General features: G+C 32.9%; 1 protein-coding gene across 13 annotated transcripts in view; it reads right to left on the bottom strand.

Annotated features, from left to right (window-relative positions):
• The window catches only part of Picalm (phosphatidylinositol binding clathrin assembly protein), a 99,648-nt gene that overhangs the window by 7,417 nt on the left and 71,173 nt on the right, over positions 1 to 21,058 (bottom strand). For 3 of the 13 annotated variants that reach the window (XM_058577371.1, XM_058577360.1, XM_046439306.2), the window contains 8 exons: positions 20,661 to 20,810; positions 14,275 to 14,382; positions 12,098 to 12,229; positions 11,972 to 12,002; positions 11,694 to 11,793; positions 9,046 to 9,069; positions 7,558 to 7,617; positions 5,249 to 5,353 (listed from right to left, as the gene is read on the bottom strand). In XM_058577371.1, coding sequence (XP_058433354.1) covers positions 5,249 to 5,353; positions 7,558 to 7,617; positions 9,046 to 9,069; positions 11,694 to 11,793; positions 11,972 to 12,002; positions 12,098 to 12,229; positions 14,275 to 14,382; positions 20,661 to 20,810 — 710 coding nt within the window. The remainder of the gene's footprint in view (positions 1 to 5,248; positions 5,354 to 7,557; positions 7,618 to 9,045; positions 9,070 to 11,693; positions 11,794 to 11,971; positions 12,003 to 12,097; positions 12,230 to 14,274; positions 14,383 to 20,660; positions 20,811 to 21,058) is intronic. The other 10 variants (XM_058577361.1, XM_058577362.1, XM_058577363.1 and 7 more) reach the window with 10 other exon arrangements.

Below are 21,058 nucleotides of genomic sequence, written 5' to 3'. Positions count from 1 at the left end.
ACTGATTGATTTTTTTTTCAATTTTTACCACTGAGTCACAACCCTAACCCCCAGAATTTATATTTTTAATAGTTAATTTTTAGAGTAATGCAGGGAATTAAACCAAGAGCCTCAGGAGAACTAGGCAAGTGCTCTACCACTAAGCTACATTTCCAGCCCCCAAACAATATTTTTAAAAGAAATTTTTCTGGTAAATGTTAGATGGTCAGTCCATTTCCATGCTTTCTATATACACAATGCTATATATACACGGTCACTGGTGTTCATCATGAAGATTTTGTAGAACTTCAGTCACTGAAGATTTTAAGATGATAAGAAATTAAATTTTTGCCTTTAAAACAATGTCCTGAGCAAAAATGTAATAAATACATTTGTCTTATTAATAATAGAGATCAGCAGATGGGACTCCTAACATTTTAGTTATGACTCATTCAGGTATACACTGGGGGCTACTGAATCAGTTTTTCATCAATGGTACTAAATTTTAATTTCCAACATAAATTCTCTCATGTTATGGGAAAGTATAAATAAGCACAATATATAGCTGACAAGGCAAAAAAACCTTTATAATCTGGACAGATCAGCTGATAGCAGAGGTACTACCAATATCCACAATTAACTTATCAAGAAAGTTAAACACCACCACTACCACCCTCAAACAAATCCTAAAATGCCCTATTTTGCAAGACTTGAATTATTCCAATATCTAAAGCCAACAGTGTCCGTATTTATACGGGTAAAAAAGACTCACAATAAGCCATAGTTTCCTTTCAGACACTTAACTGAAGTAAGACTTACTTAAAGTTAGCCACTGCAAACAAAGACATTTTGCATCTTCAGCCCTATGTTCCCTGAACAAGATTGGTAGTCCTCCATACAAAATGCCTAATACCAAGAAACCAACAAAACTTTTAATACTAGTTTAAAATTAAATAAATGCCTGCCAGGTATGGGGGACATATACCTCTCAGTGTCTTGGCAGGCTAAGGCAGGAGAATCTCAAATTTGAGGCCAGCCTCAGCAACTCAATGAGACTCTGCTTCAAAATAAACAATAAAAAATGGACGGAGGACATAGCTCAGTGGTTAAGCACACCTGGGATTAATCCTCAGTCCAAAATAAATAAATTTAACACTCTATACTTTGGAGAAATAAAAAGATTGTAACTAGTTAACTGCCTTCATTTAATAGCATAACAGGTACACACTGCAAATGTGGAGTTTACAAACTACTGGTCAGCAATGAACATCCCAATTTATATAAAACACCAGTAAAAATTATATAAAGCATTATGTAAAGCACCAATAAGAGAAGGCATAAGAATCTCCATTCTTTCCAACTTAACAAAGAAAAAGTAAAAACTACGGGGATCTGGGGCTGGTAGAGTGCTTGCCTAGCATGTGTGAGGCACTAGGTTCAATTCTCAGCACCACATACAAATAAACTAAAGGTTCATTGGACAACTAAAAAATATTGGGGGCAGAGGGGAGAAGAAGAAGCTACAGGGACCTTTAACACTCTATGCTTTTGGAGAAATAAAAATATTGATATGGGATCGTTGAGTTTTCCATGCAGTAAAACATCTAGGAAGATGCACTTAAAGCATATTTTTAAAAACAGCTATAATGTTAGGACATAGGAGAGAGGGGTACTTGATACTGAACCCCATGGTGCTCTACCACTTAACTACATCCCAACTTTTATACTGAGACAGGGTCTTCCTAAATTGCCAAAGGCTGGCCTTGAATCTGTGATCCTTCTGACTCTGCCCCTGGTCTCTGGGATTACTGTAGCCATGTGCCACCACACCCAGCTGTAAAGAAGGATATTTGGCAATAGTATAGAACTGGGATTTGATAGACTTCATTTTTCATTTAAACTACCATTTATTTTACAATGTACAAAAAGCAATTGTGTTTTCCCTCAAAGACTTTGAGTCCAACTGAAAGGAAAACAAAAAAATGAAAGAACAATTAAAAGGTACTTTGTTTAAAAAATTATTTTGGTTACAGCTAGTACTGAATAGATAACATCAATCCAAGGGATTACCTAAGAATCATTAAACACAAAATTGTAAAGAAAAATAATGTAGAATAAGGAAAAAGAATTCCAAATCTCATAAGGACACTAAAGGAACAAGAAATGACTAAAGAACAGCTAAAGGGCAAACCTGCTTTATTGCAGATGAAGACTTTTTGGAAAAGACAAATAGCAATAGAACAATAGATACTTACTGAAAACTGTAAAGGAATGGGAATGAAGCAGCTGAATATTCTATTCACTCAACATTACTCTTAAAAATAGGAAGATCTCATAAGGTAGTTTTAAGATGAAAGAAAAGTTTAGGGATGTTTTAAACATTCAATTATATTTAGACTCACCTCTTTAGATTTTAAGTATAGAGATAAGATGCTACAAAATACTGCCTATAGAAAATTATATCTGTAGCTATATAAAAGATTAAATCAGACATGAAAGGAACATAGGAGAGTGTTGTAAAACAAGCATGAACTGGTTAAGGCTGTAGAATGCAAGAAGGGTGGATCCATAATAACAGAGGAATAACTGGTGGGGACTTTGAGATTAAATACACAGAAAACAATGAGGGGGAAGGAATTAAGAATAACATGAAAAAATTTAAGATTCTGACTTTCAAATGATGCAAATGATCTCTGTGAGACCAAAGTTTCTATGAGCCACTTCATTGCTGCCTGATTTTCTTTTTTTCTAGTTTTCAATTTGCTTTCTTAGTGTGTTTTTCAATCAACAATATTTAGGGTTAAGCACTAACTTCTGAACTAGAAACATATTACCCTAATGCTCTCATTCACTTCTGACATAAAGTTATTAGGAAAAAGCATTTTATTTACTGTTTCTTTTCATGTACATGAAAACTGGTATTTCAGTGAAAAGATTATATGGGTTTTAGAAGGCAACAGGATATAAAACCTGTTTTTTTTTTTTTTTAAAGATATAGCTTTACTATTTCTTTAACATTCTTAAGCAAAATCCATAAACAATGTTTTTAAGGTTGAAGGTATGACTCATTATCCTTCTTCTCTCTCCCTCTTCCACCTGATTCTTTTCTCTAAGTCTCCTTGCTACTTTCATTTTGTCACTTTCCTCCCCAACTAGACTCCACACGAGGGAAATACATGATATTTGTCTTTCTGAGTCTGGCTTATTTTACTTAACATTAGAATTTCCAGTTCCATCTATTTTCCTGAAAATAACATGATTTTACTTTTCTCTATAATATTCTGCAGTGGACATTGTTGGCAAGTGTAGTAGATATATCCTGAATGTATTCACAATATATATTATTGTAAAACTGTATTTTATAACCCAATATTTCTTATTGGGTTATAAAACACAGTTTATAAACCAATAAGACCAACCCAAGGAATTTACAGAGTGGTTTACTGCTGACAAAGAAGATGGGGCTACTGTAGTGGCCATAAGGGCTCTGTCCTACAAATGTAGAGGTGGTGTAGTAAAAATGAGTACTGTACGAAGAACCAGGATACCTGGGAGTAAGTTGCATTGCACCATGTACTTAGCTGAAGAGCCTTTCTAAGTCTCAGTCTCCTTCACTTGTGAAAGAGTGAAGATGACAGTAGACCTATCTACTTTAAAGATTACTTTGAGTAGTGCGTAAAAGGCAACTGAAGTTTAAGTTAGCATTATTCTGATATATAGCCTGAAAGACAAGATGTAGACTGGGTGCAGGAATTAACTAGACATCAGAGAAACACTTCTATAATCAAGGTTCTTAGTCTGTATTTCTAGACTAAAGATTTTCCTTAAAAAAAAAAAAAAAATTTACATAAATATATTTAGGCTCTTACCAGTTTTTTAAAGCGGACAAATTAATTTTTGAAAATAAATGACAATATACTTTATGCTGTAAGTACAATTAACAAAAGAAAAAAGAAAAGAAAACCCTAAGAGGCAGGCAGAAGCTTCTATTGTATAAGAAGAAGATATCTTCATTAAGAATCATCAGTATACTTCTTAAAGGGTTATCAAAATCCAGTTATGTTTCTTTAGCAAGTCAAAAGGGTAATGAGGACTACTGTGTTAGAAACAGGAAGAAAAAGTCACTGTAATATGGACAAGGGCAGGGGAAAGAGGCATGTGGACAAATATATGAAGTATAACCAACTAGGACTTTATTTCTTAGAACTAAATTCACAATCCACTTCCAGTCAACAGAGATGCCAGTTTATTAAATGACTTACTACTCAAAAAGGCTGAAAAATGAAAGAGCTTCCTATGTTTCAGTCTATGAAAAACAGAGACTAGATTTAAATAGCTCAACATCAATTAATCTTAGTAATGTTACACTATATGCCTTGACAAATCTAATGTATATGTATACTGAGAGTAAAAGGAATACCAAAATTTTCATTATTAAATGCTCACTCAAATATTTTCAAATAAGCATTAGACAAATATAGTCACCAGTGCCCTGGTGCTGGAAACCATTTAAGAAATGGAGTGAGTGCTTTAATAATTGTAAGTAATGAATTATTTCTTAACTATAAAAGTATGTGAATAGAGCCATAGACACAGAAAAGCCAGTCTAACACTTCACAAGGTACCAGATAATAACAAAGATTTTTCTCTTATCAGAGTAACAGGTACAAGCTTAAAGAACAACAACAAAAAAAAAAAACCTTATGTCTAATTCCTCTAGTGTCAATAATAATGGGTTAAAAAACAAAGACTGAATATTTTTAGGGTAAATTTTCAGAACGGGAGACAGAGCCCTAAAAACATGAGAAAAGTCTCTCATTAGATCAGCATGACATTTCATGTTTTTCTGCCTTCTTTTGGTTTGTTTTGAATACAATCCGCAATGGCAGAAAGTTATCTAATGAAAAAAATGACATACAAAACTTTCTGGAGACTTGTCAAGAGTTACAAAGATCTCAAGGACAGTACTCTTGTTATAGCACCATTTAGGCAATCAAGAAAAATGATGCTCTATTTTTCCACAGCTAAGGATAGCATGCCAGACTCATGAAGACAAAGCAGACTCCTCAACTTCAAAAAACAATTCTCTGGATCCAACAAGTATTAAGTTGCCAAGAATTTTCCATCTTTAAATTTGTAACCTACTGTCCTTTCCCTCCAAATAATCAACATTTGTAAAAGTTATTATATGCGAAAACAGATGAAGCAAGTAATATCCACCATGAGATCCAAATCAAGTACATTGCAAGTTACATGTAAAATATAATACCTGTGCTCCTGATACAGGGCCAAAGGGGTTTGGTGGTCTCATGACAGGCTGGCTGTATATTAAGGTTGGTTGTGTCATTACAGGTACACTTCCCATTTGAGGCGGCTAAAACCAGAAGAATATCAAGTTAAGGGATATGGACTTACATTTTCCTTACTATCAAGAAGTAAGCAAAGACAACAGTAATAAGAGGTACTGGTACCTATGATTTGACTAGACAGAAAAGAATGCAAATAAAATCAACAGTGAAAAATTTTTAAGAGAAGCTTTTTGGGGGGAATGGAAAGACTTTAGCATGTTCATTTTTAAAAATTTATTTATTTATTTATTGGTACTAATGATCAAACCCAGGGGCGCTCAACCACTAAGCCATATCTCCATTTTATTTTATTTAAATTTTGAGACAGGGTCTTGCTAAGTTGCTTAGGGTCTCACTAAGTTGTTGAGGCTGGCTGGCTTTGAAATTGTGATCCTTTTACCTCAGCATCCTGAGTTTTTGTGAGTATGTGTGTGCACAACTGCAACCAGCAGGCAGTATACTCACTTTTAAAAGACAAGAAAGTCTAGCTTTTTCTATTCAAAGAGTTGCAAACTTTAAACTTTACTATAGTACAATGGACAAAATGAGTTAGATCAAAATTCCTCCTCAATTTCTAGATTTGCCAGGTTTATAAATCGAGAAAACTAGACTCAATGTCTCAACAGCTAACACATTTCAAAGTAAACCAATTGGCCCTTGTATATCAAATCAATTTTTATGCCACTATGTAAATTATCACAAGTGAAGACAATGATTTTTTAAAATAATTGCATGTAATGAATTATTTCTAACTGGGGGTCTCAAGCCAGAGGCACTTTACCATTAATCTACATCCCCAGTCCTTTTTCATTTTTTTTGAGACGGGGTCTCACTAAGTTACCAAGGTTGGCCTGGAACTTTTGATTCTCCTGCCACAAGCCTTCGAGAGGGCCTAGGATTACAGGTATGTGACACCATGTCTGGCTGACCATTTTTAAAAGAAGTTTATTTTCTATACTTCTTTTATTTTATTTTAGATATTTTTAGAATGAAATCAAGAAGGGACTTAAATTCACACAAACACACACAAAAAGTTAATTCATTCTAGAGTAACCTAAAATTGAATCTCAACCAAACCTTTCTTTAAAAAAATAAGATGTATAAAACCCTGCTATTATTACTTTGGTTAAAAATGCAACACACTAAAATCTTATATTTCAAAAAAAAAAAAAAGGTATATTTAACCTTTCAAAGAGAGGTTTGGTTTTGTTTTGTTTTGCTTGGTGGTAGTGATGCTGGGGACTGAACCTACAGCCTTGTGCATGAAAGGCGAGCACTCTAGCAGCTGAGCTATATCCCCATCCCCAAATACAGGATTATTTGTATCAAGAGCTTTGCTTTATGTTTATGGCCATGACCACCAGTCCAAAGGTTATGAACTTTGTTCACATGTATGAAAGGAGCTACTTGCATACTGTGTATGTACAGCAGACACAGTAAAAATATCAAGGGACATGATGCTGTTTTCCTTAAGCATTAGTTCCTCAAATATATACTAGTGGGACGAAGCCACCTCCAATTTTTATCTATATATTTTATCTATATATTGAAAGGGTTAGTAAAGCAAGGACAGTGTAGTATGTTGATTTTAGGAACCTTAAAGGTTAAAAGACTGTGTAGGTACTGTAACAATCATTATAGGAAAATCTCCCTGGCCTATACCAGACTAAAATTTGTGCTTACAATTCAAGAAAAACGTGAATCCCTCTCTTCTTTGACAGTAGTAAGGTAAGAAGACAAAAGGTATTTAATGTAAAGTTGCAACAACAAAAACTTGGCATTAACATTAACATTTAAATGAGGTTGTAATGGAAAACAACATGCCTCATGATGTCATGAGGGGAAAAATAAGACAAATAATTAATAGTGAACATAAATAATATTTATTATACAATGATTATTCTAGACATACCAAAGAAACCAAAGCATTCATATTGCTGAAGAATGTCTGGGCTGAACCCAGAGCGCTGCCCTCTGTGCCCGGCCCCCCAGCTCTCATTGCCCTCTCTGCCCCTGGCTTGCTCTCCTCCCCTCCCCCCCGCCCCGTAAGGAGAAGGCACCCTGGAAATCTTGTGCCCCCCATTCATCTCACATTAGTAGGAGAGATGAGGCTCCAGGAAGTGGCCTGATCACCAGGATGACTGTCTCCAGTCCTGATAATCACACCTGGACCGCAGTGGTCCTAGGTTTAAATGTCTTTACCAAAAATTATATCTGGAAAAATACTTACAATGCCATATCCTAGCATGCCTGTTGGTGTAGTAGCAGGATAGGCCATTACAGGAGGTGCCTAATAGGGTAAAAGAAAAAATAAACAAGAGCATATAACTCAAATATATCAACTGAGTTCAAGGAATTAACAGCTATATTTCCACTAAAAACCACAAATATTTGCTAAGACAGCTGTGATTAAGTGATAATTAATAACTGTGTCCATTAATGCTCAATAAAAAGTGTCTTGAAATTAGCAGAAAAGCAGAATTATTTAAAAAGAAAAAGATAACACTTAAACTTAGATACAATTAGTGAACTAAGGTTTCAATGTACAGCTTTAAAATTTTTTGAGTGCTTGCCTAGCATCTATGAAACCATGGGTTTGATACCCAGCATGGCCAAAAGAAAAATCTCTGGATTTTTATAATAATCAAAGTTCTAAGATTTTAAAGTCTATCAACTATCCTAAAAAAATGTTGAACAAGAAAAAGCAATAGGACTAAATGGTTTCCTAGGTAGTTCACTTTTTTAGCACTCAAAGAACAAAAGTATTAAAGATCCCAAAGCAAGTGACCTGATCCTCTAAAACATTTAGTTTTAAGGACCTCAATGATTTCTAACTACTACTGAGTATGACTATTTTGATGAATCATAGTTCTAAAGAGAGTTTGAATGTATGTTAACTTTCTAATTTCCTCCAAAAATTACTTCAGATACAATGAATTTTTAAGGCAGTGTATATTTTAATGATTAAAAGAACCAGCTACCACTAAGATTTTTAAGTTACCCTCCCCTTCCTACTTTAACAGATGATTTGTAAATACATAATCTGTGTGACCAGAGTTATTTTAGATATAGTTGCTGTCTTAACAACATTCCCTCTGTGTGTTTCTTGTAATGAAGACTGGAACTAAATACAGGTGAAAGACCAATAATACTGCTGAAACATAAAAATAAAAATAAACTGAAATTATATGACAATTTGAATATACGCATGGAGAAGTTAAATAAAGCATAACATTTAAAAAATAACACTAAAGTGAATAGTTAAAAGTTTAGTAATTCAGTGAGCATGTAGGGCTTATTGGTCTCTCCCTACTTAAAAATCAAGATCTGCAAGAGCAGCAGACAAACTGCCAAGTATAGCAGAAGCCTGTAAGATTTCATGCAGTTGTTATTTTTAAACATTACCACAATCAACATTTCCCTTCATTCAGAAGTCATCAAGTGCATAGTGGCAGCACAGATACACACACAGACACCCAGCCATCTGGCAGCAAATGGCGGAATATTAAGCAAGAAAAAAAATTGGTATTTCCCATGCCACCATCAGAATCAATTCTGCAAGATGCCCATGAAACCAGGAGATGCTAGGAAGAATTTTTGACACACTGAAAATCTGAATGTGAAAACAAGTAATAGCCGGAAGGTTATGAGATTCTGCTGCAGCAGTGGTTAATAGCATGCCAATTTATTGCAAAAAGGCTAGTTTTTGGTCACTTACGTATTGTGGAAAATGCATGCCATTCTGTTTTTTCCAGGGAGAACAATTACATAATGCAATAACACTGGATTAGAACAAGTACTTACACAACAGAAAATACACAGAGAGCATTTTAGTTCACATGTACATTCACCAACTACCTAAAATCCCTTGTACACCCAATATCTAATGAAAGAACATCTATACAAAAACACTATCAAGGTTGACAAGAGAAACTGCGACTTTAGCCTCATCTCTATATATACAGTAGTTCTATATATGCAGTGCATCCTGAAACAGGGTCACATCAGATAATCTCTAGTACAAAACAGGGAAGTACTAATGAAAGATTTTGAAATAAAACTCTAATAAATTTGTCTTAAAACACTTAAAAACCTTGACAGTGTTTAAGAATTAATAATAAAAAGGTTAGAAATGTAAAGAAATGTCATAAGCGGCAGTTTATCTTATGTAGTAAATCATATTACTGGCCCCACACATTAGTCAATAAGAAAAAACGCGTTAAAATACATGTAAATATTTTAATAAAATCTCATATTAAGAGATGATACACACTACCATTTACAAGACAGGACCATGAGTATTGTTATCAACTGTGTATAAATTCTAAATGGTCAAATGCCTATTACATTCTAGTGGTCAATCTTAAAAGTGCTATTTTAAAAATCTGTAATGTTTCATATAGATTAATATCAACTTAATATAAAATAAGCAAATACTAAATGCTAATACACTTTGTATTTATGTCACTCCTCACAAATTATTTATGTATAATTCACACAGGAGACCATAAAATCCACTAACCTCCTACTATCCCCAGTGGTACAGTGGGGAAAACATTGGATTCATGGTGAAGAGATTGATTTTAATTTAAATCTGCTTTTCAACAGTTTAGCACTTGGAAAAACAATTTTATACTTAAAATTGGGATGATATACTTTCAGTCTTCCCAAATAGCACCACTTATAAACTTAAAATAGAGTATGTATATATGCTTTGGTATATGTATATAAAAACAAACTAGTTAAATGCCAGGTATTTTTAATGATGGTAGTGACAACTATCTGTGAAAAATTAGTGCCATAAAAAGGGAGCTAAATTTCAGTATATTCTCCTTTTATGAAGCCTGAAGCTAATAAGACTCTAAGTAATGTCACACCAAAGTTTATCAACACATTATATTTTTAATTTATCCCTACTAATTTTAATAGTAGACCCAAGACAATTTCAGTAATCCAAGGCAAACAGGGTGACGTCCTAGAAGGGATTTAAAAACAAGAAATATGCTATAACAAGGACAATGGAGATCTCTAATAACAAAAGGAAGGCTATGATGTGTAGCCTGTTTTATCAAAACACTGCTACTACATCACTTTAGAAAAATGCATGCTTCAAAGGTTTCCATAAGAAAGAGAAGGAGTATGCTCTTCTCTGATTGAGGGAGACCTGTGGATTATAAGATAACAGCTGGCCAAGGATAAGGAAATAGCCACAAGCTATTCTAGGCACACCATGCCTTACAGCAGTTTAAAACCATTATTAGAATCTCTTCAGTACTAGGTACTGAGTATATAATCAGCAAATACCATTAAACCTCATTACTTATGTATTTAGCATTTGCAAATTTGCCAACTGATAAAATATAAAATGCCCAAATCAAAATTCATTGGGCTTTCAAAGTCATTCTTAGCCATACAAGTGCAAAGGGGCATAAAAATTGAGTATCCTGTTGCACCTCTTCCAGCTGAGAGGAGCAAAGGGGAAGAATGCTCTGTAATGTTTCAGTTCTCATGAAGTTAACAGAGGATGGAGAAGGTAGAGAACAGTCCAGTACAGTGCAAGAAGCTCTAGTTCTGGGGTCAGATGGATAGGGCTAGAATTCAAAGTTAATGATGTTGTGAACTCATACTTTAGGACTTCATATTCTTTTTGTAAAGAAAGGAAAACAGAATTGACTAGATTTAGGCTTTTTTTTTTTCTTTTTTTTAGGATTTACAATTAAAATCTGTATGATAAATGTAGATATGTATAAACTTCCCCTAGCAATGGTTCAGTATTCAGGGTGACAGTAAATATTTAACTGCTATCAACAATGAGAATCAACTCTATAAATTATGACATTATTAAAAAAAAAAAAAGAAAGAAAGAAAAAACAAACCAAACAAGTCATTCCTTTACCAAAAGTGAGATCTGAAGAAAAATAAAGATTTTATATTCAGACAAATAAGTAATAAATTAGAGACCAGCAGTATCTCAAATGCAAATGTTCTGCAACTCCCAGGCTTCTTGGGTTCTAAAAATGCACTCTATCATTTAAGAACTCTTTGACCCTGAGCATATTTCTTAGTAACTCTGTGCCTCTGTTTCTTCATCTATAAAATGGGGGAAATAATAATTCCTACTATAGAGGGTTCATATAAACACTAAGCAAAAATCACACATTACTTATTAGAATGAGACCTAACACAAAGTGACCCTTAAATACATGTTTAAATATGTACATGACAAACATAGTCAAACAGCTTCCAAGGAAATACAAATTATCTATTTAAAACTCAATAACTACCAATTTATGCCTATCACTTTAAAAACATTTTCAAGTTGCACATTTAAATTAAACATTCATACCAGGAGCTTTTCCAACTCACCATTGTTGCAGCATTCCAAGCAGTTGTTGGTGCAACCTTCGGTTGCCAGTTAGATCCTCCAGTCAATTTCTTTTCACCTGGCTGACTCCAATTTACATCACTTTAAATAAATAAATGTAAATGAGAATATTAAATGTATAATTTTAAAGGTTCTATACTAAACAGACTGAACAGAGCATTTACAATGCAGACTTGACATCTCTATACATACTTTTGAGATGAAAGCCAAATCAACTTCTAAATGACACATGGGGAAAGAATACACATAAAACACTTACTTCTTAGTGGTTCCATTTCCAATGCCAAGATCTAGAAATGGAGAAAAATAAAGCATTTTAAAACCAGACTCATTTTAATAAAATAACTTATTTTAAAAGATGACTGAAGAATCCAAGATTACTTACTACCCACAAGGTTGGCTAAAGATGAATCCAAGTCATCAGACACCAACTTGTTAGGTGGGAGCTTGGCAACAGGAAGACTCTGGTTCTGAGAGGCCACTGTTGGTTTGAGAAGTCCACCTAGTTCATCAAAGCCTTAAAGTTACAAACAAATGAAATAGGATTTGTAAGGAACTTTATGGTGCTACATCTTTCTGAAGGAGGTCTTTGCCTTTTCTACTTCTTTGATCACTGGAAATGTTCTCCCCCAAAAATGGGCATGAGTAAATGCCCTCAAAAGGAAAAAAGAGACGTTTACTATTTCAAAGTGAACTGGCTGAGAAGGCTGCTCTTGCTTTGACAGAAGTCATTTAATGTGTTATGACAAAATTGCATTATGTGGCCCAGTGATAGAGCACTTGCCTCACGTGTGAGGCACTGAGTTCAATTCTCAGCACTACATATAAATAAATGAATAAAATATAGGTCGATCAACAACTAAAAAAAAAAAGATGAATAAAGGGGATAAAAAAAGGGTAAGAAATGAAATATAATTCTGCCCCTTCTCCTGGCAAAATTTTCTGAACCCTCAATTATATAACAATATAAGTAGAAAATATATCTTAGCTGGCATGATGGCTCTCTCCTGGAATCCCACTAAGGAGGCTGAGGCAGGAGAATTCCAAGTTTAAGGCCAGACTCAGCAATTTATAGTGAGATCCTATCTCAAATTTTAAAATATTAAAAAAGAACAGGGGATGTAGTTCAGTGGTAAAGTACCTTTGAGTCCAGTCCCCACTAGGACAAAAAAAAAAAAAAAAAGAAAGAAAGAAAAACGTAAGAGAAAAAAGTTCTTTTTAAGAAACAATATCTTAGAGAAAAGTTTTCATATTCTTTTCATATTCTTCAAAGTAGAGAAAAGCTAAATTAAACCTAAATATTAATAAACTACTTTAATTATTCTTCTAGTAAAGTAGGATTATTTTTTGAAAATGAAAATAAAACTCAATGTTTCCCACCAAACGGTGAAGGAAAAGCAAATTTGACCAAACCAAACCACTCAAGAGACTCAATAGCATGATCTAGGAATGCTAGAGATTTCTTAAAGTCACTAAAGGATGGTGGTTTACCAAACATAAACAACTAATCTACACTTTCTTTCTCCTAGGCAAAAAAAAAAAAAAAAATCATAAAGGCTGGAGTTGTAGCCCAGTGGAAGAGTGCTCGTCTATCATGTGTGAGGCACTGTGTTCAATCCTCAGCACCACATAAAAATTAATTAATAAAAATATTTTTAAAATCATAAGGAAAAAGTATAATATACAAAAAATAAATCCTTAATCCATACATACAAACTTGCTTCTTATTTTATGGATAATAACAAATTGAACATTACGTAACTAGGAATACATCAATTATATTCTCTTTAAATGGATAAATTTTAACAACTAATCATAATCAAAGGCCATCTCATGCTAAGAATAATATCGGGAACTCTTTTTTTCTTCCAGTACCAGGGATAGAACCCATAGTGTAGTAAGCACTCTACTACTAAACCAATCCTTTCATAGGAACTTTATAAACTCCAGATTAACAATGTATCAATAAGCACAAGTGCAAACTTTGTCCTATAGATTTATAAATTCTTTTAACACAAATGAGTGAGTACACTATAATAAAAAAATCACCCTTTAAATAAAAAAAAATGTTCCTACACTCTACAGGCCTAATATTTAATGTGTTCTATATATAGACTATTTACAACAAGTTAAGGTATTATACAAGTTGTATTTTCCATTTCTAAAACAACCAATTTCATACACTGCAATACAAAAAAGTTATTATTCATTTCAATAAAGTATAAATTATAATAAAGTATAAATTATACTATAAATTATAATAACTAAAAATGCACAGCACTCTATACATAATCATTAGCAACTTGGCTTTTTACTGAGAAATATTTTTTTCTAATTTTGCTGTGACAAAATTTCCAGGGTCTAAATTACCACCAATAAAAAGGTATCAAATAACAGTTTCTTGAAATTCTTACCTAGTGGCTGAAGGAAGGTGGGGCAATTTCATAGGCTTCTCCAATGTAATCTACTTATAAATGCTTAAAAGCAGCATTATCTTTATCTTTCCTTGCACAAAATCTAAATTAGGACATTATAATACTTTTAATAAAAATATTTTCTTACCCCCGGAATCTACAATAACATTTGTAGATTTATTTCCAAACACAGATTCAAAGTCAACATTAAGGCCAGCTGAAGGATGTGACTGTGCAACTGGAGAAGGAGTGAATCCTGAGAAAAACCAAAATGGAAAACAAAAATAAAAACACTTCAATTCTTGAATTTAAATCCACATTTAAAGGTCTTTAATACTGATAACAGAATGGAAAAAGCAATAAATTCCCCAAACAAAAAACAAAGCTAACTCCTCAAGCAAAATGTATTCTATACAACTACAGTTTTTGCGGGGGTGATGATTACATTGTCCCTACCAAAAACCATCCACTCACACAGTAAACTAAAACAGGGCTGGGGATATAACTCAGTGGTAGAGCACTTGCCTAGCTCACGTGAGGCCCTGTGTTTAATCCCCAGCACTGAAAGAAAAAAAAAACTAATCAATGAGCAACTGATGTTGAACTAGTTTCATTAGAGAAATAAAATCTTTGCTTATCATTCACCTTAATTTTGTATGCTTATAAAATACTAAGGATTCTAAAATTCCAAGATTTTACAAGAGAATATATAAGCAATGTAAGAGACCATATTCTGTTGTGTTTTTTTTTCAAAAATATGAATGTCCCCCAAGATAAAGTCTTTCTCCACCTACCTACCTTTCATCTCTCTTTCACCTTTTCTTCTTTCTTTCCCCAACATTTAATCAAAAGCTAAATATTTGTTTAAATTCATCTGAGAAGTCAAATTCTGAAAGTTGCAACCCACTAATCCACATGTTCACCTGTGTTTAATGTTTTTGTAATATTATAGAAAAAAGATAAATTACTTTCAATCGTCCAACCACAGTCTAACTTCAACTTTACTACTTTCCAAAGTAGGGTTGATAAGTATAGAACTCTAGCCTAAAACACCAATCCATAATCAGAATAACTTGTTCTTCTTGCCTGTTACACTGATGCTAGTAGAAATAAGCAAATAAATGCCATTTTTAAGGCCAGCTCATAATGAAATAACAAATCTAAGATTTTTGACTGTGAGACTGTATTTTTTTCTGAAATGAGATTTTTTTCTGAATTGAGATTCTGAATTTCTAGAAGCTGAAAATAATAATTAAAATTATGTCAAGGTACCTGGACTGTCACATGACTTGAGAAAGTGAATCACTGAGTATATCCAAATAAACAGCAGTCTAGCAAGGATCCCAAAACATAAATTCTTTTGCCCCATAGGATATAGTAATAAATGGCTCCTAAGATCCCTTCTCTATCTCTAAACTCTCTGAAATTAGAAAGTAAACAAAAACCACCTAATATTAGAAGTTTAGCATTTACATCATTAAGGAGAAATTAAACTTTTGCGAGTTCTAAACACAAGTTCTTTCTTCTTCCATATTTCTGAAAAGGGACTTTTAGTTTAAATCTTACTTCAAATTCTCAATGTATACCACCAAAATGTAAAAAACTAAAATGATGTTATGTCATACTCGAAAGACTCATCTTAAAGAAAAATGTAAAATATAGGAAGAGATTTGGATTAAGAAGTTCAAGAGTCCTCAAACATATAGAAAACCATAATTAATTATTAACAATAATACCACCAATTCGGGCTAGGGATGTGACTCAGAGGTAAAACGTTTGCCTAGCACATGCAAGGTACTGGGTTCTATCCTCAGCACCACATAAAAATAAATAATAAAATAAAGGTATTGTGTCCAACTACAACTAAAAAATATATATTAAAACAAATAATGCCACTGATTCAAGGTGGTACATCCACATCAATGACACTATTTTAAGTGTAGCATATTAGATCATATAATAAATCTTATGTAGGACACAATTTTTTTTGAGACTGGACAGTTTTGCTCTTATTTCAACCCTTAAGCTATTCTTTATTCAAAAAACTATCAAATACAAAATAATATGTAAACCTTCTAACAATTCATTAAAATGATCTTAGAATCCAAGATTAACTGATTTAACAACATATTAAAATGGGTAACCTGTAACTATACCATGGGCTTACTGGATTTTACATAAAGAATCAATACATATACTCAAGAAAGACAAAAATCTATCATGCTTACTTTCATACTCATGTGATAAGCATCACACTGCAAGAATTATCATACTGTTTTTTTAAAGCACTCCAATAATCTTGCTTATATTATCACTTATCTTTAGATCATACAAGCAACAAAAATTTAAAACTAGGCCAATATATGAAACTTCTATTTTCTCCTGCTATAATGTTCCAGTTTTCTGGAATGTGACTGATGTAACAAAAACGAGCCTATCCTTTCAAGAAATATGGAAATAACTTAATTACTTCCTACACAGAGAGGAACCATTTCCTGAAGTCCCTAGGAGCATCAGTCTGTGAAAGTACAGTATTATTACCTAAAAAGACAAATGGTTAGAAGAATATAAAGTAATCCAGAGTATATATCTCAAGTTTAAAAATGTCTCTATGTAGACAGAGGAAAAGCGTAAAAATAAAAATTTTAAGTAATCATAATAGCTGATTAGCAACCAGGGAAGCAAGCAATTATTTCCAAGGTAACGATCTTCCAAATAATTAATGAATACATGTAGCACACACCTTCAAGATAAGAGTTTTGCACTGTCACTTCAATGAACATCATCAATTTAAAGGTCTCTGTTACTTAAAAAAAAAAAAAAAAATTGGGTGGTACTGGGTCTTGTGCATAGTTGGTAAGTGCTCTAGCACTGAGCTACACTCCCAGCACATCTTTGTCACTCTGCCATCTTTTAAATTTTTAAAGCTACTTAAAATAAAGACCAAAAAAGGAAAGTCACTATTGCAAAAGCAAAATTTAGAGAAGGGATGGAGTTCTGAATTAAGGTTAACTTTATAAAATAATAACTGCACTGTCATGCTCATCTTTTGTTTCACAAAGCCCAGTGAAAATTGTCAATGATCAGCAACCAAATAGTAATATTTGGAAACCACCACCCTGAAGAGTATATCTCAAGAGGATAATAATAAATTAACAAAAAAGCACACAAACGACAAGCTTTGGGGCAGAAAGGCATTTCAAACACCTTTAAGAAAATTTGGCTAGGCTATTAATAAATTTTGGTGGCAGTTTCTTAATAAATTAGGCTTTATATTTGTTTGTGAAAGTAACTGCTACCACTTATTAAACACTATTAAGCATTATGCAAAAGCTTTATAAACGGGACATTATTAAAACCCTACAACAACTCTGAGATAATTATTATTATTATCCCCATTTTATACATGAGGAAATTAGGAGATTAAACAATTTATCCAAGGTCAAAGATATAATAACTGGTAGAATCAAGCCTTGAAATCCCATTTGTTTGATTGTAGGACCTACCTGGAGTTTCAGTTTAACTTAGGGATTCACCTTATATTAACTACTAAGTAGAAAAGCAAAATTTACTATAGCTGTAACAATTCTTTTAAAAATGACAAGTTTTTTGGGCTGGGGTTGTGGCTCAGTGGTAGAGCACTTGCCTAGCATGTTAAAAGCACTGGGTTCGATTCTTAGCACTGCATATAAATAAATGAATAAAATAATAGTCCTTAACATCTTTAAAAAAAAATTTTAAATGACAAGTTTTATGAATTTTGAGCTTTTCTTTGTTAATGCTGAACCAAAAAAGCAAATAACCCTGGGTAATTTTAAAATGTAAAAGCAATGCAAAAATAATCACTGTTTAAGATTATATCTGATGAATAATTTAAAATGTACATTCAAAAAATAAAGCAGTCCACACATACAAGATGATTTTAGTAGTATTGGTTTTATGATAATATTGCAATATGCCAGGCATAGTGCTAGATGTTCAACTGTTATGTATGTAAACCTTCTGACAATACTGTAAAACCCTATTATACCAACTTTCACAGGCTTATAAAGGTTAAATACTTGCTTAAATTCAAGTCAAGTTAATGAAGTAGAACTGGAATTCAAACTCAAGTTTGCTAGACCCCAAGTATACTTCTTCCATCAAATGTCCTTATGAATTCTGTTTTTAAATATATTCAACTATGTCCAATTCTTAATACCAAGAACTCTAATTTTTTACTTGGGCTGTTTATACTTTTAACACCAGCTTAAATAAAGATACACACACACACACACACACACACACACGCAGAATTTTGAAGTTTGATAACTACTGCAGTGCTCTACCATTGGCCAATAATGTATCTGGAAAACTGATGAATATACAAAGAGCCTTTAATTCCACAGCTTCTAATATTAAAATGTTTTATACTCTTCAGAAAATTTACAAGTCTTCAGTCTGAATTAAAGCAGAGGCATCTATTAACACCACCATAATGTGTTTAATTAAGGAAAACAAAATTAGCCAAAAATGCGTTATTGAAAAGTAAATATTTTTTCTTGAGAAATTTCTAAAAAACTCATTTTGGTGGGGTGGGGGAGTATCTCCTGCATAAATAAATTGATAAATTTTCAAGATACCATTACCTACCTCCAAATAAGCCAGCCTACAATAGAAGTCTCGTGACATAAAGCTAGTGTTAGGATAAGCTTAAATGCCAGAAAAAATTCTGACAGGGTATATAAGGCAGAAAGGGATAATTAGGGCGGGCCAGGTGGGGGCAGGAAGCGAGGGAGTGATTGAGGGAGGAAAGAAAAAGAAAGAGAAGGAACAGTTAAAAAAGGGATGGAATAAGTAAAGAAAGAAAATAAAAAATAAAACAAAAAAGGGCGAGACCAAGCATCTAGGGTTCTTTAAATTAGAACATACTAAAAAAAAGAACCTAAACTCCATACTATAGATGAAGAAGAGGAGGAGAGAGGACCAAACTACTGTTTGCATCAAATTAAAAAACATAAAAAACAAAAACTCACACACCAATCCTAGCTTATTAAAAAAAGAAATACATAAAGGCCAAGTGCAGTGTTTCATGCCCATCATCCCAGCTAGCTGAACTAGGAGGATCTCAAGTTTGAGGTCAGCCTCAGTGAGACCATATCTCACTAAACTGGAAGTGTATATCTGTGTGTGATGCTCTGGGAGAGAGAGAATTTACTTTTTAGCTAATACTAATCTATCTTCATTAGTCTAGTTTTACAGTTCAGGAAGGAAGCCTAGACAAGGTCACACTCACATATATGGCATACTTAGGACTAAAACCCACTCTTTGACTTACAATTAATTCATATTCTTACAGCTTCCACGAGGACAAGCTACCTATTACACTGAGCACCATATGATCAGATACATGTCTTCCTCTAGCGGGGGTGGAGGATATTGAGATATACAGCTATTCCCTGATTTTTCTGGGTTGTTAATAATCCTATAAACAGGGCTTAACAGTTTTGTATTACAATAACAAGAAGGAATTACTCCAATTGATTATTATTCTTTATATATAAATATATATAATATATTCTTTATATATATTATACATATATTATATATATATATATGATTGAGCTTTAGACTAGCTATATATATATATATATAGTTAGACCTAACTTGAAACTTTCTGTGGACTCCCCTATTAACGTTCTACTTAATTCCTCCCTCTCTCTCATACATATCCAACAGAATATTTTGAATGTACCCACATGATCTGTTTAGGGAACAAAATGACTTTCCACATGTTATTTTATCAAATATTCAAATTCATATCACCTTAAACTGTTTTTTTCTGAACTGAATAACTAGAGTTTCACTATCTTGAAGAGAGCAGCTAGCCTTTTCTTTTTTTAAACAGAATTAATTCTGCTTTAGTATATACTTAGAAATTCACTTTTCCCTATATAACTCAAGTATGAAACTGCCATTTTATGGATTTTTATACTGCAATCACAGGTTATTCAAGTCAAATCACTTTTCTACTTTATTAGTTAAAACACACCACATAGTTTCTACTTTTCACTTGTCTCCAGGCAAACAATAATGTGAAACCCTAAGATTGGGATGAAGGGGTATATATGGATTAGACAATATAAAATTGTAATATGAAACAGTTTTAAAAAAATGGTTAAGATCACTACTAAGAGTATTTCCAACATCCTCCCAAGCACAAAGGTTTTACTTTATAATCGGCTCCTAATAAAGAAGATGTTCCCTGTGATGCTAGACAGCTGGAGTATTTCACAGAGAATAAAACACTTTAAAAGGGTTCAACATCAAAGGAATTTTTTTAAAAAAAACCTATATTAAATAAAATTAGGGACACTAGTGTTTATTTAAAAACCCCACTACATTATTACATTATTATTGCTTTTTTGTTTATTTTACAACTTGATGTTAAAATCCAAAGTGATTTTGCAGTGCTTTAAAAGTATTAATGGATACATTAAAAATACTTAGGCAGTATAAACATGAATTGGAAAAAAATGTTAAATGGTACTTTACCAACAAACATTTCATGAGTAGGTGTCCTAGTAGTAAAAGTGGATACATCTGAAGAAATGGGAAGGTGAACATCACCACTACTTTTTGTGAGGAAAGGATTTAAGCTTGGAATGGCATCATCAACAGCATCTAAAGTAGCAGAGAAAGGATCTGTGCAGTCCAAATGTATTACGGCAAAATGAAGAAAGGAAGTAAATAAATTAGTATTGCAATTAGTCAAAAGATGCAAAGTGAAAAGTAGTAGCTATATTACTGTTTATTAATTTAAATGCAAACACATCTAATGGAAGAATTGCATTTAACATATTTTAAAAGGAATCTTTAGGGAAAGGAAAAAAAAAAACCATTTATGTGTCCATTAACAACAGCAGCAGGTTAAGGATTTGTTCTCCCAACAT

This window comes from Marmota monax, unplaced genomic scaffold (assembly GCF_021218885.2).
Source record: "Marmota monax isolate L192 unplaced genomic scaffold, Marmota_monax_Labrador192_F-V1.1 WCK01_AAM20220418_F8-fsc00096, whole genome shotgun sequence".
NCBI classification, from domain to species: domain Eukaryota; kingdom Metazoa; phylum Chordata; class Mammalia; order Rodentia; family Sciuridae; genus Marmota; species Marmota monax.
Note: the sequence above shows the minus strand (reverse complement) of the source record. Positions and strands in the feature narration are given on the sequence as shown.